Here is a 27,727-nt window from a genome sequence, read left to right as displayed (position 1 = left end):
GTGTATTTATGGGCTCTCAGCTCTGTCCCATTGGTCTGTGTATCTGTTTTAATGCCAGCACCAAACTGTGTTGATGACTGTACTTTGTGGTAAAGTTTCAAATCAGCCATCATCGTCCTTCCTCAGGATTCCCTTCGGCTCGTTGGGGTATTTTGTGGACCCTCATGAATTGTAGAATTGTTTTTCTGTTTCTGTGAAAAATAATAAGGCATTTGTTCTTAATTTTCTACGTTTTTTTTCCTCCTTGGTTGAAAATAGTGGTATCTTTGACTGTGGGCCTTGACAAAATCCAAAGAAGCAAGCAGCTTAATCTATTTGTTTTTGTTACAACTTCGGAGCCGTTTTAATGCTAATGAATCATTTACATCTGTCTCTCCTGATAACAGTGGCAAATAAAGAACTTGCCTTTTCGTTTTTGTTGTTGTTGTTTTGTTTTGTTTTTGTTTTTGTTTTTAAGAACTTTGCCTTTTTAAATAAAGAAGCCAAAAAAGAAATTACCTTTAGAGCCCACTAATCCCTTCCCTTTTCTGATAAATATTTAGGAGTAACTGCTATATAAAGCCTTATGTTCATAAACTATGTCTACCAGCACATCATTGGAGAAAAGCTTTGGTATAAAATGTTCCATATTATATTATGCCCAAGGATATATTTCTGGAACTGGTGCTATATTATAGGTGGATTGAAGGATGTCAGAACCAGGAAAGCACATTAAAAAGAAATTCTTAATTTTTCAGAAAACAATATAGACATTAAGCTGTTTGGATGGAAAAAGAAACATGAAAGTAGTACTAAAGAAATAAATCCCAAGGAAGGAAGGGAATTTGAGTGGGAGCAGTGGGCTACTGAGAGGGAGGAGTCTTTTGCTTGGACATTTGCTCTCCAGCTTGAAGCATCTGTGACCTTGCAGGACTGGGCAGTTTCCACCAAATCTATCTACACATCTGTGAAATCACATGAAACAAAGAATGACTCATTGATTAATTCATCTAATGGTGATGGTCACGTGTTGGGGGTTTCTAAGACTACTTTAAAGTTTGGTAATTTGTTAGGAAGACTTCAGGACACAAGAAATCCGTTAAGATTTCTTACAGCAAACGACGATCCAGTGCAAAATCAGTGAAGGGAAAAGCACATGAGGTAAAGACCAGGGGGACCTGACATATACATCCAGTACTCCTCTCTCACAGTGAAGCCACACCAGCAACAATTCCCCCAGCAACAATTGTGACAACACTTGCGAAGTGCTACCTACCAGGAAAACTCATTAGAGACTTCATACGCCGTGTTTTTACTGTAGCTGATTACACAGGCACCCTCTGCCTGTTACTGTCCCGAGGAAAACAGGCATTTGGCATAAACCACACTGCACAAGCAGCCTAGCACCGTGCTCCACTAGACCACTTCAGAGCTGAGTTCCCAGGTGTCAGCCCAGGGTCAGCCCTGCAAGCAAGCAGCCTCTCAGAGGACAGTGGTCTCAGGGCCTATGTGTGTTAAGTCTTTTCTGCACAGACCCAGGGATTGTGCTACGTGGACAGTGGTGAAAGATCAGTCACTGCCCTCAGGGAGCCTGCAGTCTCTTTGGAGAGGCTAAAGTTTAATAAGATCACACTCAGTAAATGGAAGATGTCACTGTAGGAGGAGTATTTGGAATGTAGGAGTAGGCTACAATGGAATGTAGGGGTAGAAGCATGATAGGACGGGGCAGGGGATGTAGAACATGTGGTTAGTGAGGAACGTGCTTTTAAATTGGCTGGATGTCTTACTTAGCCAAGTGAAGAGAGAGTCCGGGCAAACAGCAGCAAAGTCCATGGATGGGGTAAGGGCTCATCACTTTTGAGAAAATATAGGAAAATGGTATAAGGGAGAGTGGAGTCTCAGCTTAGACTTCTTCAGGTCTAGCCCATGACTCAGGCCATTTCTTCCACCGTCTAGTCAGAGCCTCAGATTGAGCAGTCAGGAGTTTGAGTTTCTAATTTGAATTACAATGTGTAATAAAGTTCCAAATTGGGAGGTAATACTGGTTGGTGGTGATCCAGTTAAAGTATATTAAGCTCAGACAGGAGAAAGGGTCAGAAACAAGGGCAATTCAACCTGAAGAGATGAGTGTTTAGGCTTGTATCTTTGTTTCCACCTTAAATATTGCCTTTGTGGCCAATAGAAAACTAATCTAATAACTTGTCTTTGCGCATTTTCCTTTCTTAGAGTCCCAGGATTATAATTTATTTCCAGGTGCACCTCGCTTCATTGTCCTTCACTTTATTGCACTTCACAGATAATGCATTTGTTTGTTTTATACATTGAAGGTTTGTGGCAACCTCGTATCAAGCAACCTCGTATCTTTGTGTCTCTGTGCCACATTTTGGTAATTCTTTCAGTATTTCAAACTTTTTCATCTCAGTGACCTGTGATGTTACTACTATAGTTGTCTTGGGGCACCATGAACTGTGCCCATATAAAATGGCAAACTTCACTGATAAATGTGTTTTCTGACTGCTTCACTGACTAGCCATTCCCTGTCTCTTTTCCTCTCTTTGAGCCTCCTTATTTCCTGAAACACAGCAATACTGAAATCAGGCCAGTTAATAACTCTAGTGGCCTCGTAGTGCTCATGTGAAAAAAAGAGCCTCATGTCTCTCACTTTAAATCAAAAGGTAGAAATGATCAAGCTTCCTGAGGGAGACATGTTGAGAGCCAAGATGGGCCAAAAGCTAGGCCTCTTGTACCAGTTAGCCAAGTTGTGAAATCAAAAGAAAAGTTCTTGAGTGAAATTAAAAGTGCTACTCCAGTAAACATGCAAATGATAAGAAAGTAAAACAACCTTATTGCTGATGCAGAGAACGTTCTAGTAGTCTGGATAGATCAAATTATCCACAACATTCTCTTAGACTAGTGCCAGTCCAGAGCAAGGTCTTAGTTCTCTTCACTTCTATGAAGGCTGGGAGAGGTGGGGAAGCTGCAGAAGAAAAGTTTGAAGCTGGCAGAGGTGGGTTCCAGAGTTTTAAGGAAAGAAGCTGTCTCTGTAACATCAAAGTGTAAGATGAAGCATCATGTGCTGATGAAGAATTCTCCAGAAGACCTAGCTAGGATAATTAGCAACAGATTTTCAATGTAAATGAAACAGGCTTCTATTGGAAGAAGATGCCATCTTGGATTTTCATAACAGAAAGTCAGTGCCGGGCTTCAGAGCTTCAAAGGGAGGGCAGACTCTTGTTGGGAGTTAATGCTGCTGGTGATTTTACATTGAAATCTGTGCTCAGTTACTGTTCCAAAAATCATAGTGTTGTGGTATTGTTGAGTACGATGGTCAAGAAATAAATCCTGAGACATTTTACGGTGTAACTGAGCAGATTTATTTAAGTAGCATGAGGACAGGCCCCGAGGGCAGATGGAGCTGCACTTGTGCTGTTTAGAGTTCGTGGTTCTCTGTGTCATGCTCCAGCAGGAGGGCATGTGCAGGGAGCATTAGATCACGATTGTCTTCCAGTTTCTACTCGTAGGACTCCTTTCACGAGATTTCTCTGGTGCTTGTCATCCATTTCAGTATTGGCATTTCAGTATTGGTGAGATTTACAGGCAGTCATGGGACCCAGTAAGGATGTAGCAACCAGCACATATTCTATCCTTCTCAGCCTTCTGGGCTAATGGTGAATGTTTTTCTGCTTTTTTCCTCCCTCATCAATAGGGCCCTTCAGAATTGTGCTAAATCTACTTTGCCTGTGTTCTATAAAAGGAAAAACAACCTGGATGACAACACATCTGTTTACAACATGGTTTACTGAATATTTTAAGCCCACTGTTGAGACCTATGGCTCAGAGAAAAAAATACTTTTTATTTATTTATTTTTAAGATTTTATTTATTCACGAGAGAGGCAGAGACATAGAGGGAGAAGCAGACTCATTGTGGGGAGCCTAATGTCAGACTTGATCCTGGGATCACACCCTCAGCCAAAGGCACTCAACCACTGAGCCACCCAGGCATCCCATGTAAAAAGATTTTTAAAAAAATATTACTGTTCATTGACAGTATACCTGGTCACTCAAGGGCTCTGATGGAGAAGTATAACGAAATTAATGTTGTTTTCATGCCTGCTAACGTAACATCTGTTCTACAGCCCATGGATCAAGGAGTGATTTTGATTTTCAAGTCTTATTATTTTAGGAAAATACATTCCCTGAGACTATAGTTGCCATAGATAGTGATTCCTCTGATGGGTGTGGGCAAAGTAAATTGAAAACCTTAGGTAAGGAATTCACCATTCTGGGGGCCATTAAGAATATTTGTGATTCACGAAAAGAGACCAAAATACCAAAATTAACAGGAGTTTAGAAGAAGTTGATTGTAACCATCTTGGATGACTTTGAGAGGTTCAAGACTTCAGTGGAGTCACTCCAGATGTGGTGGAAACAGCAAGAAAATGAGGATTAGAAGAGAAGTTTAAAGATGGGACAGAGCTGCCACCATCTCATGATCGGACTTTAGTGGATGAGGAACTGCTTCTTTAGATGAGCAGAGAATCTGGTTTCTGAAGATTGGATTTGTTCCTGATGAAGATACTGCAAAGATTGTTGAAATGACAACAAAGGACTTAGAACATGGCATAAACTTAGTTCGCAAAGCACTAGCAGAGTTTGAGAGGATTGACTCAAATTTTGAAAGAAGTTCTTCTGTGGTAGGTTGCTATTAAACAGAACTGAATACTGCAGAAAAATCATCTGTGAAAGGGAGAATCAATGGATGTGGCAAACTTCGTTGTTGTCTTATTTTTAAAAAAATTGGTACAACTACTCTTGCCTTCAGCAACCACCGCTCTGATCAGCCAGTAGCCATCAATGTCGAGGCAAGAAGATGATGACTCGATGAAAGCTCAGAAAATGGTTCGCATTATTGTCAATAAAGCATTTTTTATCTATTTTTTTTAAGAAAATATTTTTTAATTAAGGTACATACCTTGTGTTTTTAGACATAATGCTAACTGCACTCTCAACAGCCTACAGTATAGTCTAAATATGACAGTTATAAGCACCGGAAGTAAAAGAAAATTACTTGATTCATTTTATTGTGATATTTGTTTTGTTATGATGGTCTGGAACCAAACTCTCAATTTCTCCAACATAGGCCTGTAATTAAAATTGCAGAGACATCAGATTTTTCTCATATCTGTGATTTCATAATAATACTTTTTTTTTTTTTTTTTTGGTTGCTCACCTATAGGAGAATGCTACTGAACCAACTCACTGTGAAAACTGGTAAATAAGAGGACAAATTAAGCATCTATTCTGTCTTATTTATATGAGTAAACAGTTGATGAAGCAAAGTTTCTCTTTGTAATATTTCAGCTAATAAATGAAGATGGCATTACAGAATTAGGAAACCACTATGACAAGCCCTAGTGAATTAGTAAGTGCTGGATCATAGATGCTGCTAATGTCACAAACAGAGAGACAGCAGATGGTATAAACCTTTTGACAGAATAACACAGTACCACTTTAAAACTTGCTTACCCACCTCCAGATCCAACCTCAATTTGTTCAGGTCTCTAGATCTAATTTCAGTCTTGAGGAAATGCACAGGGCAGATAAACGTGGTAAGCACCACCACAGGGATATAGTCAGAAAAACACAGACTGTAGAAAAGCAGAGAACAAAAGATATGTTTTCTTCAATAACACAGTATAATGGGGAAAACAGAAGAGATAGAGGGGAACTTATTGGATAAAAGAGACCTAGGAAAAATACCACACAACTTCAGCTGCAGCATATAGACCTTATCTGGGTCTGAGTTCATTTATCCTATAAAAAAACGTTGAATAATAGAAACATTTGGATGTTGATGGTGTTAAAACTAATGATTAATTTCTCTGTGGATGTAGTAATAACATTTGTGGTTAGAATAGTTCCTCTTGTTTAGAGATACACATTGACATGTATGAATGTATTGAAATGATGTATGAGATTGTTCCAAAATCAGCTAAGAAGGGAGTGGGTGGAGGTGAGGGGCACAAATGGAAAATATTGGTTATGAGTTGATTATTGTTGAAGCTGAGTGTAGAGGACACGAGAGTCCATTAGGTTTGTGTGGTTTTACAAGAAGTTTAAATTTATACACACACACACAATCTCCATCGGAAAAAACTGAATATATGTGTTGTAGACAGCAGCACGCAAAAGGGCAGTGTGCCATTGTGTTATATTATCAGAAGAGTGCAAGATTTCTGCTGAGATGGGAGAAAGTAGCCTCATTTTCCCAGGTTTAAAAAAAAAAAAAGATGAAAAGTGAATGATTGATACTACCATTTTGTCGCTGGTATTTTGCATTAAAACAGATTGAAACACAAATGGAGTTAATCCTTTTCATTGCCACCCCATGGTCCAGTAATAAGTTATTGAAGTAGGAGGTATTGCTGTGGCTTTTATCTATTTCTTGAAAAGATTACTCAACATCAAAATGAAGCTGTTCTTATCTGTTCCACAGGTTGTTGGCTCAGTTACTAGACAGAATTAATTGTCTTGACAAAAATATTTATCAGTCTTTATTTTGCCCTTTGTTATAGGCCTTCAGGTTCAGTGCTGAATCTAACCATGACATATGCCACTCTGCTGTTTTTACTTTGGTTTTATTTAGATTGTAATCCTTCATGGCATTTTCAGTGGGCATTGTGAAAATAATGAGTTTCATCCAACTGTCTGTAACTCTGTCTGCTCATTCAGCCTGTCAGTATCCTGTGTTTCCCTTCTGTCATCTGCAGCTTTGACCCAGCATCCCTTCACATGTGGGAAAATGAAATAAATGCTGCATGGATGAGAGAATGTAGCTTATTAGTAGAAATGAAGTATTTTTAAATACATTGTTTTAAATGTACAGGTTACCTTGGAATCTGTATGATTGTTGTATGGATTTTTGGTGGCAGATTTTTAATCACTGGGTGCTATCGTGTGTTAATGACAACTCTCAAGGAAACTGCTAAGTCCTTTTTTTTTTCTTTGACATAAACAAAATGTATAGGCCATTAGAAGCTATGGAAGCATTAAACCAAAGTCAGACAAAAACAAAAGATGCCTGTTTCATCATCTATACATGCACCACTTTCCAAGAGTGTGGATGATTGTTATTTCAATATTCTAATTCTGGGTTGGCCCTGTATTGGCCTTACAGGCTCTTTGCAAAACCAGATATAAAAATAAGAGGTAAAGGTAGATAACATGACAGAGAAAAAGCGAGAGAGATTGTTTTTGATGGGTAAGGACGTTGAGCACACATTAAATGAACATCACACATTAAATGCTAAAATAAAAATAGAAGTTTTAGGGGTGCCTGGCTGGTTCAATTGGTGTAGTGTGCAAGTCTTGATCTTGGGGTTGTGAGTTTGAGCCCCATATTGGGTGTAGAGATTACTTAAAAATTAAACCTTTTTTAAAAATGGAAATTTTGGAACATTTGGAGTTTTAGAGAAGTGAAAAGTTACAAGCCTGTTATTTGAGCCTCTAGACAAATGCAAGTATATTGGCTTCATACAGGTAAAAAAAAAAAAATGGCATTTTGGTACTATTATTAAATGTACCAGGCAAAAATGCTGTCTATGGATTACCTTATTGAATTATTCTAATGACTTTGTGTGATAGATAGTGTTATTATTCCCATTCCCACTCAGATATCATTCCCATACATATAAGAAGCCAGATTTAGAGAGAGAAGGTGCTTTGCCCAGGTTCATCCTCAGGTCATTAGATGAGATGAAGAAACTTTTAATTACCTTTGCCTGTACTTTTAATTACCAGGTCAGAATGCCTCTTCCTACCCTTCTCTTGTTGAAGGAGATAATGATTTTCTTGCAATATGGATAGTAATTTGGGAAGAAAATTATATCTTCTGAGACATTTGAGATATAAAACTGTGATAATACTCTTTAGAATTCTAAATAGAGTTTACAACCAAAATGGTGTATTTGGCATTTCATTCTCTTCTACATACTTGAATCCAAGATTTAATTAATTTTTTTAGTCTTGAAGTTTACTTAGACATCATAACTCATTTATGACTCAATTGATCTTTAAAATTTTAGTTTTGTGTAATTTATACAAAGTAAGTGTCAAGGAGTGGGGAATTATGCTCTGCCTTCCGGAGGCAGAGTTTCTACGTACATTATTTGGAATTCTGAGTGGGATATTTGTTCTTCTCTTTTTATTTATTAAGTCATTTATTTATATCAGTGTGGACTCCTGGATTATCTTCATCCATTCAGACTGCTATAACAAAATACCACAGGCTGGGTGGCTTATAAACAACAGAAATGTATTTCTCACGTTCCTGAGGCTGGGAAGTCTAAGGTCATTGCACTTGCTTGGTTGGGTGAGGGCCTTGTTTTAGGTCACAGACATTCTGTATCCTCACATGGTAGAAGGGGTCTGGGGATCCCTGGAGCCTCCTTTATAAAACACTAATCCCATTGGTAAGGGTTCTGCCCTCATGATGTAAGCATTTCCCTGAGGCTCTATCTATTAATGCTATTTCCTTTGGGAATTAGAATTTTCACATGTGAATTTGGAGGGGCAGGGCACAAACATTTAGACCACAGCATGGATATTATTTTACTCTTTGAATTATAATTGGATTATATTGTGTTACTCAAATGGTTCCATGTGTGAATCATTGAGAGCTCTTTCAATCAACTTTTGTATCCTTTTGGCATATGTCATCATTTTGTGTAATTGTAATTAAAACGCTCTCTCTCTCTCTCTCTCTCTCTCTCACACACACACACACACACACACTTGGCACTTCCTTACTCTATGGAAATGTGATGCTCCAAATCATCTTAAATATTTTGTGTACTTGTCCTAGACTCAGCCATTTCTCCAAGGAGCTGTGGTACCTTTTATTGGAGAGTACTATTAGAAACCAAGATCTTGGTGCTCCATATACTTGTTGGTACTGGCATACTATTGGCATGTTGTTGCTCGTAGGTCCTCTCGGCTAACATAACAAGGAAATGTATGTGTGTACTGACCTGAGTATATGCATAGTGTATCTGCCGGTATTTCAATATGTAACCATCTGTATAGATCAGTGTTATGTTAAATGTGAGTTCATACTGACATCAAACTCTAATCCGTTACCCTTATTGATTGTTCTAGACTCCTTTGGCTTATTTATAACATCATGCTCTGCCATTGAGAAGCCTCATTCCCACCATCTACTTACTTAATTGCTTGATTTCAGTATAAGTGAATAGTGGCTTGAGAATTGTTAAGCTCTACCTGCCGTGAGATAACTTTATCAATAGAGTACAATGATTCCGTGGAATTTCTTACAGATTCCATTCATATCTAAAGTTGCTTAGGTCAGCACCTTAGCCCCCACCTCCTTCAGTGAGGTGGTGTTATACGTTGGTGATTCATTTAGATTCTTCTGCCATAGCCTGCCATAGCCTGCCATAGCCTGCCTCCATTCTAGGATAGCCTGACTTTCTAAATGATCTCTTAAAATTTTACATCTATGGGTTTTACAAATACATGGTGTCACTTACTCAACATTATAATATTTTATGGGATAGTTTCACAACCCTAAAGTATGACCTGTGGTTCACGCATTGTCTTTCTCCCCTGCCCTTTGAACACTTGGCAACCACTGATCTTTTCTATCGCTATAGTTTGCCTTTTCCAGAATGTTGTATAATTACAATTGCACAATATACAGCCTTTTCATAGTAGCTTTTTACACTTAGCAGTATGCATTTAAGCCTAATCCATGGTTTTTAATGGCTCATTTGCTCATTTCTTTCTTTCTTTTTTTTTTTTTAAAGAGTTTTATTCATTTATCAGAGAGAGAGATCCAAAGGGAGATGCTTAACCAACTGAGCCACCTGGGTGCCCCTCATTAGCTCATTTCTCTTTATTGCTAAATAATATTTAATTGTATGGGTATGCCACAACTTGCGTTTGATTGTTAGGTCATATGGTAAGATTATAGTTAGCTTTATTAGAAACTACCAGTCTTCCAACGTGACTGCCATTTTGCATTCATATTAGCAGTAAATGTCAGTTCTTAGATTTTAGCCATTCTAGTAGGTATGTAGTGGAGTTTCAGTTTTGTTTTAACTTCAATTCACTAATGACAGATGAACATCTTTTCATATACTTATCATATTTGTACCTTTTTTGATAAGATGTCTGTTCAGATCTTTGACTCTTTAATTGGATTGTAATCTTCTTGTTGAGTTTTAAGTGTTCTTTGTATATTTTAGATACAAGTCCTTTAAGCTGATACATAATATGACAAATAGGACTTGTATAAACGTACTAAGATGAAATGAGATGGCAAGGGGTATGATTCAATTATGACTTTGTATTTCTGGCCTGGGTCTCTGGGAAAAGGAGAGAGTAAAGCTGAGAGTTGAGATCACTTTGGGAAGAAGTGGGATGGAGATGACTCATTTAGTTTTGAGTCAAGATGGAAGAGTATCCAACGACTGGAGATCAAAAATATATTACGATTCCTGATTCATATTTTGTTGTCATCATAGATTAATGAAGAGAAAGCAGAGGTAAGGAGCAGATAGGAAGTTAAGATAAGAACAGTGTTATGTCACAAAAGGGATAAAGTTTTAAGGAGGAATGAAATGTCGATTATGAACCCGCTCTGAAGGACTGAAGGACATGCTTGAAGGGAGTATGAAATTGGCATCGTTTGTCTTTTTGAAGATCAAATCAGCTATTAGTTTACTTTAGCATCCTGTGCCTTTTGTATCTGAGGGATAATTTACCCTGTCAGGACTACTGTCTCTTACTTTATTCAGTCTTTTATTTTTAGCACCTTGTAGAATTTCTTAGATTTAATTTTACATCACTGGAGCTCTTGTCATGTGAACACAGACAGGGGTCTTATTCTTCTTTTATCTAATACAACTATGTAATTATATATTCATCTTTATTTATCTACTAGTTTAAATTGTGGAAATACTGAATTTGTTGAAAAAAATTATTTGCCTTCTCAACTGTACCATTCTGTTGGAAGAATCGAAACAGTTGTGATTTTAGTCCCCAGCAGAATTAATTAACACGTGTTAGTTCTGTGGCTTGTTTAGTGGTGGGAACATGCGAACATGCGAACATGCGGCCTATTCCCTAGAGTCATAAAGATATGCTTCCTTTTCTTCTCTCTGCCTCTGAAAGGACAATTTTCTACCTCCTTTTTTTTTTTTTTTTTTTTTTTTTTTTTTTTACCTGACTATCCCCAAGGATGGTAATTTACTGAGTAATTCACACAGAGGCTATAACAGTAAAAATAATTACCATCACAGAGTAATAATTATTGATAGTCTGCTTGTGATTTACAGTTGTTTAATGAATGGCCTACCAACATGAAGCGCCAATTTCAAAACATAATTTTGTATGTTCAACATGAAAATATGTAAAAGTACTTTGTTTGAAAATCCTATATATATTCAACAGTTGTTATTAGACTGAAAAATTATTTCAGTGAAACTGACTACATACATGGAATACCAGTGAGCAAATGTCAATTGCTCTGAGCTGATTAATGGTTGTATCATTGGATTCAGTGCCCCTGGGAGAAAATAGAATTTATGCTGTAAACAATGAAAGAGAAGAATCTATTCAGTAAACATCGTTTTACCACCTAAAATGCACCAATAAACAATGAAAGATAAGAATCTAGTCAGTAAACATTGTTTTACCACCTAAAATGCATCGTTTTAGCACCTAAAATTCTCCTGTTTGCCCCTCTGACTTTGAAAATTAAAGCTCTGGTGACTGCAAATGGGAAGATCTGAGTACTTTGTAAGGCTTACCTGTACCACTTGGGAGCACAGCATTAGCTCCAGGACAACCCTGGGATTTGCTGTTGGAAGACAGCTGTGTAATATGATGGACTATCTGTAGTTTAAAATTGCTAAAGTTTTAACCTTTGACGTTTTTACTATTTTTCATAGTGGTAAAATATATATAACATAAAATTTGTCATTTTAACCATTTCAAGCATATAATTCAGTGGCAGTAATTATCCTCACAGCATGGACTGTGACCATTATTACCTCTGTCCACTTCTCAGACTTGGCCTTCACCCAAAACAGAATTCTGTCCCTATTAAGTAATGATTCCACATTCTGCCCCGCCGTGATCGGCTCTATCTCTGTGAAGTTGCCTATTCTACGTAATTTCATATAAGTGAAATTGTATAAGAGTCATCCTTCATCTCTGGCTTTGTTTTAATGGTTGTTTTAATGGTTTCTCTATGTTGTAACATGTCTAAATTTAAGTCCTCTTCATGGACCAATACTGTTCCATCGTGTGTGTGCACATTTGTACATTCTTCTTATGTCTTAAATCAATTTTAGCATCAGGTGTCGTTTTTCTGTATTTTTGATCCTTATGAAGGTGTCAACTAGGTTAATTTTATTCTTTTTAATTATTTTACAGGTTTGACAGATGAAAAAGTGAAGGCATATCTTTCTCTTCATCCCCAGGTGTTAGACGAGTTTGTATCTGAAAGTGTTAGTACAGAGACAGTAGAAAAATGGCTGAAGAGGAAAAACAACAAACCAGAAGGTAAGAGCTCATTCAGATTAAGTGAAGATTATTTTCTAGTTTACAGTGACAAGAAAACTGCTGGAAAATAACATATAAAGTAGACAAAATTCGAATTTTAATTCTGTAGATATTTTATTCTGTTTAAAAAGATAAAATAAGTTGGAATGAGGGGCAACAAATAAGATCCTTGATTTAAAAAAACTTACAAAGAACTCTTGAAAATTTATTTAGACATGACCATATTGAAAAATGCAGAAGTCAATATTAGACTTGACTTTAATGATTGATATTAATGATTACACAAATGTTCTTTATATTTCAAAAATTTATGTATATTATTACATTTTGCAAAAAGAAGTCTTTAAACAATTTTTCTGTGTATACACAGAAAAGAACTCTTGACTTTGCATTTGATGTTGTGTTCACACTCATGAACTTAGGATGCTGTTATATTTATGAAAAAAGAAATGTGGGCTCAAAAGAGATGTGAAGTGAAATAAATTCCCCCCCAAGTTGATTATGTATTAATATATTGGATTTGAGTATTGAAATATAATTTTAATTTTAAATGAATTTATATTTGGCTAAATAGGGCATCTTATTTCTATGAATACTCTTTTTATAGTAGAAATTTATGTTATGTGTGATTTTAACTATATGAAGAATTTTTATGTTAAAAACAATATCCTATTTTTCTGGTAATTTATTTAGTGTAATAAAATGCTATGAAGTTTAAAAATGCTGTTAATTTAAAAATGATCACTATTAAAATGTTATGCTGTTAGAACTGTGGTACTACTCTGATGTTTAGAGCTGATTTTCCTCCAGTTTTCAGAGTTTCTATAATTTTCTCACATAGTTTTTAAATTAAAGAGATAAACCTTTTGGCATCAAAGCAAAGATTAGATTTTAAAGTACATAAAGGGGTGCCTGGGTGGCTCAGTTGGTTAAACATATGACTCTTGGTCTCAGCTTAAGTCTTGATCTCAGGGTCGTGTGTTTGAGCCCTGTGTTGGGCTCCACGTACCCTCTTAAAATAAAAAAGTACACGTGCACGAGTGTGTGTGCATGTGTGTGTGGTGTGTGTATTGAGAAGGAGGGGTAAGGGATAGGGAGAGAGAAATATAAATATGCCAGAGAGATGTATTCTTTTCAAAACAACCATAACATTTAATATTAAGAACAAAATTTGACATGGCATATCTCAGCTATTATAAACCTCAAACATTTGAAAACAATTTGAGATGTCTGACATTTTTTTCAAAAGTATGACTGAGCTGTGCTTAAGGCACACCATATAAAGATGCAAATTTAAACTTGGTATGTAATGATGGATAATAATGTAGTGCAAGAAGAAATGATATTTGTGAGATAGGAAATTGAAGATAGATCCTAGGAAATGAAAATCACATTTTTTTAAGCAAATGAATAATGGGATGATTATTTACATTAGAAAATTATGTTTGCTTTTAAAATGGCCAGCTTTAATACTATAAGTGTTTTCTTAATGATGACCTCATGGTGTTAGAAAAGCTAGTTTTTCTTGATTCACTTAGTATTTTATTGAGTACCTACTTGTCTAGTGTTTAGAGGCACAATGCTGAAGAGATCGAGAATGCATGGCATATTTTAGTTAAACTGTGGCAAGGTTTGCAATGCATCAATATTGTGTGACCCCAGAGCAGTAGTAATTTCCAAGGAAATTCACATATATTTGGCCCTTTACATCTGATTATGAGTGAAGATACTAGGTAGTCGTGTTCTTTTGGCAGATTTGAACCTGTGCTAAGGGAAGCTAAAGGATCGCCGGCGGTCCCACACCTAGTTCTCATTAGTTCCCAGACAGTAACTCTGTGAGCGACTTGGCATAGATGGGGCAGGAGGTGGGGGGGTTGTAGCTATGTTTGTATCCCTTACCAACAACATGTCTGATGCATGCTGGAATGGTTCTGTAAACATTTTTGAATGAATAAATAAATGAAGGAGGTTTAGATTGTCAACCTCCAGGTGAACCTCTGTTTGTTACTAAACTTGGTTGTCATAGTGTGACTGATACCAGAGGCTCTTCTTATCTCCCCACTACTCATTTAAGAGCTTCTTGAGGGAATGGATTATGTAATGCACATTTTAAAATCCTTTAGGGTACCTTGTCTCTTCATTTATTCAGCAGACTCTGTGGAGCACTGCTGAGGTACTAGATAGTGACGTTTTTTAGGCCCTTACAGTCAAACAAATGAAAAAGCTAGTAGTAAGTTTTTACTTCCTTCCCGTTAGTCCAATGGTGAGGTCGAGCATGGTCCAGGCTTGGAGTCTCTGAGCCAGAGTGGGCCCCCATCACAGTGGATCGCTCTAGTTTGTGTTGACAGAGCAGGGGTTTGGGAAAGGTGAATTGCCACCTATCTTCAGACGTTTAAATTTCCAAAGTCTTTACTGTTACTGTTTTTGGTTTCATTTTATTGCTTTTATACCATTTACATTTTAAATACATAAAGTTATATCTGTGATTGTGAGGCAAATTGCCTCTTGAAGGTGGACCTCTGATCTTGAATTCCAAACAGTTTTCAAGTGATGTTTGGAAGTTGGAGGTAACATTTATTTCTCTTATAACCTAATGTTCTCATTTAGAGAATGTATAAATATTCCCTGAAAGTATTGAGGCCTGTGCACAATGACAGCCATACTTCCATTTGGGAAAAACCTCAGGAAGAAAAAAATTATCTAGGTCATGAATTGTTTTACTAAGTTGTAAGTTTTATATATTATGTTGATTTTTATGTAAGCTAGTTTTGACAGGCCCAGCTGGTACACATCAAGCTCAGATTACTAAACTGTTTAACATCTATGCCAAGTATCAAGGTATAAACATAAAATTAATAAATAAACATTAGGAGATGATGAATCTTGTGATAACATTCTACGATGGAATACAGTTTGATATCCATAATGCCATTTCAGTATTTCAGTTATGTTCAGAAAGAACCACGAATCACTTTGACTATCAGCAATGGCCCCTTTGGCTTCTAATGTAACAAACTTAGTTGACCATGTTGGTGATATGAGAAGAGGGGTGCATGAAGAAATGAGAACATTGGAAGTCAGTAAGACTATATTTGGTATCTTCTGGTATTAGAACAATATTTAAAATACACGGATTTTATTTAAAATCCCCAAAATGTAACTGTGATACTCATTCTAAAGGGAAGCTGTTTGGTATTCAAGAGGGTGATTGATTGAACCCAAATCATTTAAGAGTAGCAATGTCATCTTTTATATCTAATGATTTATATTATTATTGTGTTTATATGTGTAAAATATTGAATAGCAGACCATATCACTATCAGTTTACCTATAAATGCCAAATAATTAGTAATGAAAATATTGGTGCTGTCACTGCTTTAAATATTTTAAACACATACATGAGTGGTTTCTTTTTTTACTCAAAGAATGTAGTTATTATTATGCATTTTTTATGACTCTATGCTTATAGAGATGGGACAATTTTCATTCAATTAAAATTACTAAATATTTCATAGAATTAGTAAGATTTAAATCATGCCCCCCCCCCCACTATATGCAACCTGAAATGCAGATTAAATGGCATTTGTCTGCTTAGCATGTAACAGATGGTTTCTGTGCTTGAATTTACAATGTGGTGGGATTTTAAATAATGGGACATGAATTACTTTGCCAAACCATGCAGTGTTAGAAGGTTTTAGTAAGTAGGACACTAATAAATTATGTGTTAACTATTGGTATATATCATGAATAAGGAAAAAACCCACATTATTGAAATGGTTTACTTGGAACTTCATCTTGGGCACTTTCTTTTCCTTGAAATTTCTTTGTCTCAAATATGGAAATTACATTTTCACATAGAAATTTCATATCTCTTTCTCTCTCTCTTTTTTTTTTTTTTGAATAGAAATAAAATGTATTGGAGGCCCTATTCAAATTATAAATAAACATAAGTTCATAATTTAACTAGAAAGGGAATAAAGTTTATTTAAAAAGAGTTACTTTCTGTATTCCATTAATTCTGTTAATTGTTCATATTATTGCAAAGATGTATCTTTAATATATTCTTCCTTGAGAGTGTTTGGGCTCTGTAGCAATCTAATCAAGTTGATTGGGATTTTGATAATTTTAAAGATTAATTCAGATGATCACAAATATTGTTAGTGATTGTGAATAATTTCAATAGCTTTGTTACAAGCTTGGTTTTCTTTTTTTTTTTTTTTTTTTCAAGCTTGGTTTTCTGAAGCAGTTTTTGTAGTATCTATAAAGTTCCTATCAGTGGTAGTTATTATTTGTACATTTAATGTCATTGCTATATTTCCTAAGTAAAAAATTTTTTATAAGTGATTCTAATGAATGAGAATGTTATGAGCTAACGGATTTTGGAAAATGCTTTGTTTTCATCAGCGTTTCTTTTTATACAAGTTGTATTTTCTAATTGTACATGTAGTAGAAAAAAGATGTTTAATTCAAATTATTGCATCTCTTTAATAGAATTCCTTTTAGCATTTAAGATTTTGTTTCACTTAACCCAGATTTTGAAACTGAAATGCAAGCCTATGAGAGATGAATGGTATAACCATTTCTGTTTTTTTAATCTACTCCTTAAAAGTTTGTGTAGGTTTAACAGTGATCCAGATTATTTGATTAAAGACTGAATAATAATTTCTAGAAACATCTAGTGTGTGGCCAACTTGTAGCTAAAAATATAACCAGATACTACTCATTTCTCTACCTAATCATTTGGTATGCTGATTAACAAATATTCCTTGAGTCCCTAGTATGGGAAGATAATTGGAGAACAAGGAGTATAAACTTATTCCCTTGAAGGTCACTTTCTGATAGGAGAAGACAGATAAACAATCAAAGAGTAAGAATAAGGTTATTTCAGGATTTGTTGCTGGTGTATTTGGAAACATCTACCATAACATCCAGCAAACAGGAATTTTTAATAGAATTAACTTTGCTTGAGATTTTAAGATTCATGTTGTTTTAGCCAGTTAGATAGAGTGTTATATGAAGCACAAGCATCTGTCTACTTGCTGTGTTCTGGGCTCCTTGTTAGTCAGAGGAGCCATCTTGTGGTTACTGCCCTTGGGGGATTTATAATCTTCTGATGTAGAAAGAAGGTATGAACCTGTGAGAGTATAACAACCGAGGCTGAACAATCCAGTGTTGAGTGGTGCAGTGTAGGTTTTCAAGACAATGCTGGGAGATCTGAGGACATGAAAAGGTATGAATATTGAGAAAGCTTTTTACAGGAATTGGTTCTTTATCTAGGCCACTGATTCTCAAATTGTGACTCCAACATGGCAATCACTTGGGCACTAGTTAGAAATGCCTTGGGGCTTTTCTCACTTAAGACCCCTGGAATCAGAAATTCCTGCAGTGGGGCCTACGGTTTGTGTTTTGATAAGCTCTCCCAAGTAATTCTTATGCAAACTCACGTTTGAGAACCACTGTTCTGGATGGTGGGGGCCTGTAGAAGAGCAAATGCAGTGCTGATGTTGGCTGGGGGAGCAATAAAATCAAAAGCAGGGCTGCAGGGCTTGTTGTGATTTACTTCTGGGATAGCCTGGAGCTGGAAGGTTTGGCAATTTGATAGAAGGCGGAGTAATTGAAAGCAAGGGGCAAACACAACAGGCCCATACAACAGTGGTTGGTTAAGATGAATATTTAAGTCACCCCCTTCCCCCCAACACACACCTTTTTTTAACTTTTCAGATTTTTTAAAGATTTTATTTATTCATGAGAGACACACCGAGAGAGAAAGGCAGAGACACAGGTAGAGGGAGAAGTAGGCTCCTGCAGGGAGCCCAACGTGGGACTTGATCCCAGGTCTCCAGGATCATGCCCTGGGCTGAAGGTGGCACTAAACTGCTGAGCCACCTGGGCCGCCTACTTTTCAGAATTTTTTGTTTGCTTTTATTATACTGGAAATTTTGATATATTGCAGAATAGTTTTACTATGGATTTCACATCTTGAAAATATTTTTCTTATTTAAGAATGGGAGAAAGTAGTGTTAAAAATTTTGTCTTTCTACTCATTTTAACTGGTTATTCATGTTCTGCATTGACTGTAATAGGAAAAGTGGGTGAAAAAAACTAAATTTTGGAATCCCATCCAAAATAGGTGTTTTGATTGATAGCTTCATTAAAGTGTGGTGAGTTGCAGAACAGGATACATTACCATCTTTTACAAGATAATAATCATATGTAATTGTGTAGGCAAAGAGCTAGTAAAATATAAATCATGTGGTTTTTGGATTAGGGGGAGTTATAGGTAAATTTATATTTTTATATATGTTGCTTTTTAAATTAAAAAAATAGAGTAAACATTAAAAGAAACTTATGGAATTATTCTTGTATGGAGGGTTTTTCCCAGGTTTCAATAATTCTAATTTAGTTTAAAGTATTATCCTCTGCTTTTTTGGCTACTTTTCATTACAAGAGATAATAATATACATTCACTATCCCTTACTGGCTTTTTTTTGCACTTTGCTTCTCACCTCAAAATATGTTATCATTGGTCATTTAGATTGTTACATAGGAAGTTGGTGGTTGAAATGGGGTCCAGAAAAGTACACAGCTCAATTTCTGTCCCAGAATCATCATTTTAGGTTTAAAATCAATTCATTTTACTAAAATTTGCCAGGTATCTACTATGTGTTTAGCATTTGCTAAACATTGGACATGTATTCAGTTGTAATAGAACTTAACTGTTTCTAAAGGAGGCAAAAAATAGTAAGGAGTTTTAGCACTTAACCCTCTTAGTGACTTTCAAATATGCTATACAACAATGTCAACTATAGTCATCATGTTGTACATTATATCCTCAGTACTTATTTGTCTTATAGCTTGAAGTTTTTAACTTTTGACCAGCTTCACCCAGTCCCCACACCCATGCCAAGGTTGAAAAATTTTCCTCTAAGATCAGGGACAAGACAAGGCTGTCCACTCTCGCCACTCCTATTTGACATGATACCGGAAGTCCTAGCCTGTGCAGTCAGGCAAGAGAAAGAAAGAAAAGGCATTGGAATGAGAAACAAAGAAGTGAAATGTCTCTGTTTGCAGATGACATGATTTTATATACAGATTCTAAAGACCTACACCAAAAACTTGTTAGGTCTTATCAATGAGTTCAGTATAGCTGCAGGATACAAAATTAACAAGCAAAAATCAGTACTGTTTCTATACAAAAATTATCTGAAAAATAAACAAAGCAGTTCCATTTACAGTAGTATCAAAAATAATACAGTTAGGTATACATTACGAATATAATACTTAGGAATACATTAACTCAAGGAGGTAACTTGTCTCTAGTCTGAAAACTACAGGGCATTGATGAAAGAAATTAAAGAAAGCACTAGTAAATGGAGAAGTAGCCTGTATTCACAGGTTGGAAGAATTAATATTGTTAAAGTGTAAATACTACCAAATGCCACGTATAGATTTAGTGCAATTCCTATGAAGATTCCAATGGGATGTTTTCACAAAAGTAGAAAAAATGTCTTAAAATTTACATGGAACCACGAAAGACCGAGTAGCGAAAGCAATCCTGAGAAACAAGAACAAAGCAGGAAGAATCCATACTTTCTGATATCAGTATGTAATAATCAAAGCAGTATGATATTGCCATAAGAACAAATAGGCTAAAGGAACAGAATCAAGAGCCTAGAAATAAATAAGCATATAAGGTCAACTGATAGTTGACAGGGGAGTCAGTTAAACTCTTCATTAGATGATGCTGAGAAAATTGGACATTCACATGTAAAACAATGAAATTTGATCTCTATCTTTTAACATGATTCACAAAAATTAACTTAAAATGGGTCAAATATTTAAATGTAAGACCTAAAGCCATAAAACTTCTAGAAGAAAACATAGAAAAAAAGCTCCTTGACATAGTTTTGGCAACAGTTTATTGGATGGGATACCTAAAGCACAGCAATGAAAACAAACATAAATAAATGGGATTACATTAAGCTAAAAAAGTTCTTGCACATCAAAAGAAAAAGATTCTACAGTGAAAAAACAACCTATGGAATGGGAAAACCATCTATCTGATGAGGGGTTAATATCCAAAATTCATGTAACCCAATAGCAAAAACAAAACAAAACAAAAAAAATCAACACAAGAACATTAAAGAATAATCCAATTAAAAATGCACAAAGGACCTAAGCAGACATTTTTCCAAAGAATATATAGGAATGGCAAACAGGTACATGAAAAGGTACTCAACATCACCAGTTAGGGAAATGAAAGTCAAAAGACATAAAGGTATCAGCTCTTGCTTATTAGAATGGCTAGCATCAAAAAGATCAAGTGATAAAGATTCAACAAAATCTTTGGGATGCGACAAAAGCAATCTAAGGGAAGTTTATAGCAATACAGGCCTACTTTAAGAAGCAAGAAAAATCTCAAACACCTAACCTCATGCCTAAAGGAGCTAGAAAAAGAACAAACAAACCTGCAAACCTGGTAGAAGGAAGGAAATAATAAAGATTAGAGAATAAATAGACAAAATAAAAGCAAAACAAAACAAAAAAATAGAGCAGACCAATGAAACCAGGAGCTGGTTCTTTGAAAAGATCAATAATATTGATAAACCTTTATCCACTCTTCAAAGAAAAAAGAGGGCTCAAATAAAATCAGAAATGCAAGAAAGGTAACTGACACCACAGAAATGCAAAGGATTATAGGAGGATATTATGAAAAATTCTATGCCAACAGATTGGACAACCTAGAAGAAATGGTTAAATTCCTAGAAACCTATAATCTTCCGAAATTGAATCAGGAAGAAACAGAAAATTTGAATAGACCAATTACCAGCAATGAAATTGAATCAGTAGTCAAAAAACTCCCAATGAACAAAAGTTCAGGACCAAACAGTAAATTCTATCAAACATGTAAAAAAAAGTAATACCTATTCTTCTCAAACTATTCCAAAAAATGGAAGAGGAGCAAAATCTCCCAAAATCATCCTAGGAGGACTGCAATATCTCGATACCAAAACTAGAAAAAGACTGCCACAAAAAAAGAATTAAAGGCCAGTATTTCTGATGAATACAGATGCCAAAAACCTCAGCAAAATACTAGCAAACTGAATCCAACAATACATTAAAAATACCATTCACCACAATCAGTTGAGATTTATTCCCAGATGTATGGGTGGTTCAGTATTTGCAAATCAATCAATATTATAAATCACATCAATAAGTAAAAGGACAAAACCCGTAAGAACATTTCAATAGATGCAGAAAAAGCATTTGACAAAGCACATTATCCATTCAGGATAAAAAACCCCAACAAAGTAGGTTTAGAGGGAACATGCCTCAACATAAGCAAGGCCACATATAAAAAAACCCACAGCTTGACTTCATAGTCAGTGGAGAGAAGCTGAGAGCTTTCCCTGTAATCAAGGAACAAGACAAAGATGTTGACTCTCATCACTTTTATTCAGTGTAGTAGTGGAAGTCCTAGCCATAGCAATGAGACAACAAAAAGAAATAAAAGGCATCCAAATTGGTAAGGAATAAGTAAAACTTTTACTATTTGCCAATGACATGAAAGACACCACCAAAAAACTACTGATAAAGGAATTCAGTAAAGTCACAGAATACAAAATCAATGTGCAGAAATCTGATGCATTTCTATATACTACTAATAATGAAGCAACAGAAAAAGAGATTAAGAAAACAATCCTATTTACAATTGCATCAAAAATAATAGGACAGCTAGGAATAAACCTAACTAAAGAGATGAAAGACGTGTACTCTGAAAACTATGAAACATTGATGAAAGAAATTGAAGATGACACACACAAAAAATGGAAAGACATTTTAACAGATAATGTTAAAAGCAAACTGCAGATTTAATGCAATCCCTACCAGAATACCAATAGCATTTTCCACAGAACTAGAACAAAAATATCTTAAAATTTATATGGAACCGAGGCACCTGGGTGGCTCTGCGGTTGAGTATCTGCCTTTGGCTCAGGTTTTGATTCCAGGGTCCTAGGATCAAGTCCCACATCAGGCTCTCCCTAGGAGCCTGCTTCTCCCTCTGCCTGTGTCTCTGCCTCCCTCTCTGTGTGTGTCTCATGAATAAATAAACAAAATCTTAAAAAAAACATTATATGGAACCACAGAAACCCCCAAATTGACAAAATAATCTTGAAAAAGAAAAAATCAGAGGTATCACAATTCCAGACTTCAAGTTATGTTACAAAGCTGTAGTAATCTAAACAGTATGGTAGTGTCATAAAAATAGACACATAAATCAATAGAACAGAATAGAGCCCAGAAATGAACCCACAACTATATGGTCAATTAATCTTTGACAAGCAGGAAACAGTATCCAATGTGACAGTCTCTTCAGGAAACAGTGTTGGGAAGACTGGATCACTTTTTTTACACCATGCACAAAGAATAAACTCAAAAAGGATTAAAGACCTAAATGTGAGACCTGAAACCATAAAAATCCTAGAAGAGAACGTAGGCAATAAGGTCTGACATTGGCTATAGCAACATTTTTCTAGATATGTCTCCTGCGACAAGGGAAATGAAGGAAAAATAAACCATTGACACTACATCAAAATAAAATGCCTCTGCATAGTAAAGGAAATAATCAACAAAACTGAAAGGCAACCAACTTCAGTGGGAGAAGATATTTGCAAATGGCATATCCAATAAAAGGTTAGCATTAAAATATATAAAAAATATGGAACTGAACATTTTCAAAACAAATCCAATTTAAAAATGGGCAGACAACATGAGCATTTTTTTCCAAAGAAGACATACAGATGGCTGACAGACACTTAAAAAGATACTCAACATCACTGATCATCAGGGAAATGAAAATCAAAACTACAATGAGGTATCCCCTCACACCTATCAGAATGGCTAAAATCAAAAACAAGAAACAAGTGTTGGCAAAGTTGTGGAGAAAGGGGAACCTGTGCATGCTGCTGGTGGGAATGCAGACTGGTGCAGCCACTGTGGAAAATAGTGTGGAGGGGCCTCAGGAAATTAAAAATAGAGCTACACTGTGATCCAGCCATCACATTGCTGAGAATATATCTGAGGGAGAGGACAATGTTGTGTTAAAGAAATACCTGCACTTTTACCTTCACTGCAGCATTATTCACAACAGCCACGGCCTGCCTACAACCTAAGTGTCTGCTAACGCATGACCGGATAAGGAAGATGTGGTAGGTGTGTGTGTACGGTAGAATATTGAGCCACAAAAAGGGAAGAAATCTTGCCACTTGTGGCAACATGGATGGCCTCTGAGAATGTTATGCTAAATGCAATAAGTCAGGCAGAACAAGGCAGATACTGTATGATCTCCATTTTATGTGGAATTTGAAAACAACAATTAACAACAACCCAAAAAAACCCAAACCTCACAACTAAGAGATCAAATTTGTGGTTACTGGATAGGTGAGGTTGATGCGAGAAGGAATTGGAGGAAGGTGGTCAGAAGGCACAAACTTCCAGTTGTAATATAAATATATACTAGGGACATAATGTCCCACATCATGAATGTAGCTAGCATTAAAGGAGGATACAGAGGAAAGTTGTTAAGACAGTAGATCCTAGAAGTTCTCTTCACAAGAAAATATATACAATGTTTGTGTCTCCACGGATGATGGATGTCAACTTACTGTAGTAATCCTTTCCTGACATTGTCAAATTCTGCTGGACACCCTAAACTTACACAGCGTGGTATCTCAATTATATTTTAATAAAATTGAAAAAAATTAGGAAAAAGGTGCTTTTAGGAAGGTTGTTTTTTAATGGGTTAATGTAGCAAGAAGACCTTGCGTTGTTGGAGTCAGGAAAGGGTTCTGTGGGACAGTAGTATATGAGTAGAGTAGAGTGCGAGCATTGCACAGTGGGAGGAGCCCTGTGTAGCATCACAGAGGAAGTGGATGCAGGGGAGAGCAGAGACCAGTTGTGCAGGACCTTTGGGATTGTATGTAAGGGCTTTGGAGTTTATCTTAGGAGCAGTGTGAGTTTAGGTAAACTTTTTTTTTTTTAATTTTTTTTTTAAATTTTATTTATTTATGATAGTCATGCAGAGAGAAAGAGAGAGGCAGAGACACAGGCGGAGGGAGAAGCAGGCTCCATGCGCCGGGAGCCTGATGTGGGATTCGATCCCGGGTCTCCAGGATCGTGCCCTGGGCCAAAGGCAGGCGCCAAACCGCTGCGCCACCCAGGGATCCCTAGGTAAACTTTTGAAGGAGATTTGGTAAGAGATGTTTTCAATGGATTTTCACAGTCTATAGTGTCTTGTTGAGTATGAAAAACATCGATGCAGTAAAATTTCAATCTCTGGCCCAGAACTCATCCATGCACTTGTTTATGGCTTGTCATATTAGTATCAGTCACTTACTTACAGATATCTTAATGTATTTGCTCAACCTTTTGAAATTGAAGCAAAAAGTGTGTGTCACTATGTGAAACATAAACGAATAAAGTTTTGCTGGAAACTTTAGAGAACCCTTACAACTTTTACATATTCTACTGTTTTTGTTCATTTGTTGTCTTTTTTGTTTGTTTTTTTAAAGTAGGCTCCCTGCCCAGATTAAGAAGAAGGGAAAGCCCTTATCTCCCTAATCTGTGTAAATCATGAACCATTATCAAGAATGACTCATAAAGCACAGAACTTTGAGCAGAGACCCAGCAAAATCAGGATGGTTCCACACTTCCAAAACAATTGAACAGGAAATGATAAAGGTGATGAAAGGAATGCTTTATCTTTAACTAATTATAAACACCAAAAGCTTACAATCAATAAGGAACCATTAATTCTAGGGATGTTTGAGAAATTGTTCTCAGGCTAAGGGTTTTAGAAGTCAAAGTCAAACTGATTGATCTAAGTCAAAGTTATATATGTATGAGAATTATTAGAGATAGCCTTAATATTTCTCAAAGCCTTAAAATATATATATATATTTAAAGGTTTTATTTATTTATTCATGAGAGACACGGAGAGAGAGGCAGAGACATAGGCAGAGGGAGAAGCAGGCTCCATGCAGGGAGCCCGATGTGGGACTCGATCCCAGGACCCCGGGATCATGCCCTGAGCCAAAGGCAGATGCTCAACTGCTGAGCTACTCAGGCATCCCAATATATTTTAAGATTTTATTTATTTATTCATTCACGAGAGATATATATAGAGAGGCAGAGACATCAGCAGAGGGAGAAGCAGGCTCCGCATGGGGAGCCTGATGTGGGACTCCATCCTAGGACCCCAGTATCACAGCCTGAGCCAAAGGCAGATACTCAACCATTGAGCCACCCAGGCGCCCCCAAATATTTCTTTAAATGTCAGTAGAAGCACTCAGATTTCAGTTTGGCCCATGGTTATCCTCATACTGTACTGCCTCAGCTTGTGCATCATTTTACAGTGAGGCTAAGAAAATTAATTTGTAGAGAATTAGAATTTATTCATCAACTATATGAAATTCTAACGTGTAAGATACTTAGAATATATTAAATTACTAGGGATTTCTAAGGTATATAACTTTAGCTCTTTTTTTGTGTGTGATGATTTAAAGAGGAAGTTAGAAGTAAGTTTGATGCAAAATATTTTTAAATATTTTTTCACATTAAAAATACTTCTATTTTCCCCATACAAATTTTTAAATGTAACATGCAGCATATATTTAAATATTTTTGCTTTAAGAATTGCAAATCCATTACCTAGAACAGTATCCTGTTCTGTAGGATTCTTGCTCTAAATATTTATTGAATGAAGGGATACACCTAATTTTTATAAGGCCATGCAGAGCTTCAGTAAAACTGTAGATCATTAATAAAATTGAAGCATTATGAAATGAAATTAATTCCCAACTAGTAAACATTTATAGAAAGGATATTGAGTGAATGTAGCAAAACCTATAAGATTGCAGGAACTCCCCATACTTTTTATAAAAAGAAGTTTTAAAAAGTTATTTTTTTGCCATTTAGAAATAAAAAACCAAGAATTTAATAAGAAAGAGGAGGTAGAGGAGATATGCTTGTGATTAAAAAAAAAAAAAAAACAAAAACTGTGTTAGCTTAAACAGTTTTAAGAAAACCCAACAGATCTCAGTAAAGAGTTATTAATTTGTGTAAAAGTTTAAATCTTCAAAATATAGCAAATCCATATGTATTTGCAAACTACTATTTTAAGTGCTTATATTACTTCAGGTAGTCCTTGTAACAGTGTTATGAGAAAGATATGATTATCATCTCCATTTTATAGATGAGGAAACTGAAATGGGGCTGGTAGGTGTCAGAGCTGGGATATGAACACAGTGATTTGATCCTAGAGGCTGTACTCTTAACCATGGCGCGGTTTTCCCTTTCTTAGGTCAACATGTGGCAGAATGGGAGCTTGACTTCACAGTCATGAGAGCAGCTCTGTACCTATGTGCTCTAGACATTCCCTCTGAAAGGTCTGGTGTATTCCCTATTACCAGAGTCACACTCAGGGGCCTTATGCAAGGATGTGGAGACATTTGCTATGCAGATGATACCCTCAAGAGGTCATGCCCTTGAGACAGTCCTGTAATCCTGAGTCTCCACTCTTGGTATCTGGCAACTGTTACCAAGGTGCAGAATAGCAAATAGGTAGTAAGGGATTGGCAGTGGATAGGGGAGAGATTCCTAAGAACTCTGAGGCTATATATCTGTGTTCAGTAGGAAGGAATGATGTCATCTTTGATTAGTTAGGTCATCCATGGGGGAAATGGGAGATGGTGACAGTTTTACTCCCTTCTTGCCTTGTCTGGCCTAATATTAGCTTGAACGTAGGAAGGAAAAGTCTTTCCCCTAGTGCCTCCCAGAGACTTTATTTGAAATATGTAGGTTAAACATTACATGAATGGAGCTCACACTCTTAATTTGGTTGTATGGGATGGCTTTACGGAGCTTTTAGAATCAAGCAAATAGCTGCTTTGACTGGGTGAAGAACTGGCTGTGTATGTTGTCATACAACGTATTTACTCACAAGGCTCCTGACATCCCATCGCAGGCAGACAGTAGCAGATATGGAAAGTGGGAGGACGAGCATCTTTATGTACTCCACCTGCCTAATTTTCACATCTGTCTGTCTGTCTGTCACCAGAAAAACAGAATTACCATGATTGGCTTAACAATTAAAATTCC

The 27,727-nt window shown here is 36.2% G+C and overlaps 1 protein-coding gene across 1 annotated transcript in view; it reads left to right on the top strand.

Annotated features, from left to right (window-relative positions):
• The window catches only part of PDE10A (phosphodiesterase 10A), a 295,228-nt gene that overhangs the window by 108,190 nt on the left and 159,311 nt on the right, over window positions 1-27,727 (top strand). Inside the window, exon 2 of the mRNA XM_041729791.1 lies at window positions 12,440-12,568. Within this exon, the coding sequence (XP_041585725.1) occupies window positions 12,440-12,568 (129 nt within the window). The remainder of the gene's footprint in view (window positions 1-12,439; window positions 12,569-27,727) is intronic.

The sequence above is a fragment of the Vulpes lagopus genome, chromosome 2, assembly GCF_018345385.1.
Source record: "Vulpes lagopus strain Blue_001 chromosome 2, ASM1834538v1, whole genome shotgun sequence".
Lineage (NCBI taxonomy): Eukaryota > Metazoa > Chordata > Mammalia > Carnivora > Canidae > Vulpes > Vulpes lagopus.
This window is presented reverse-complemented; position numbering and strand designations above follow the sequence as displayed.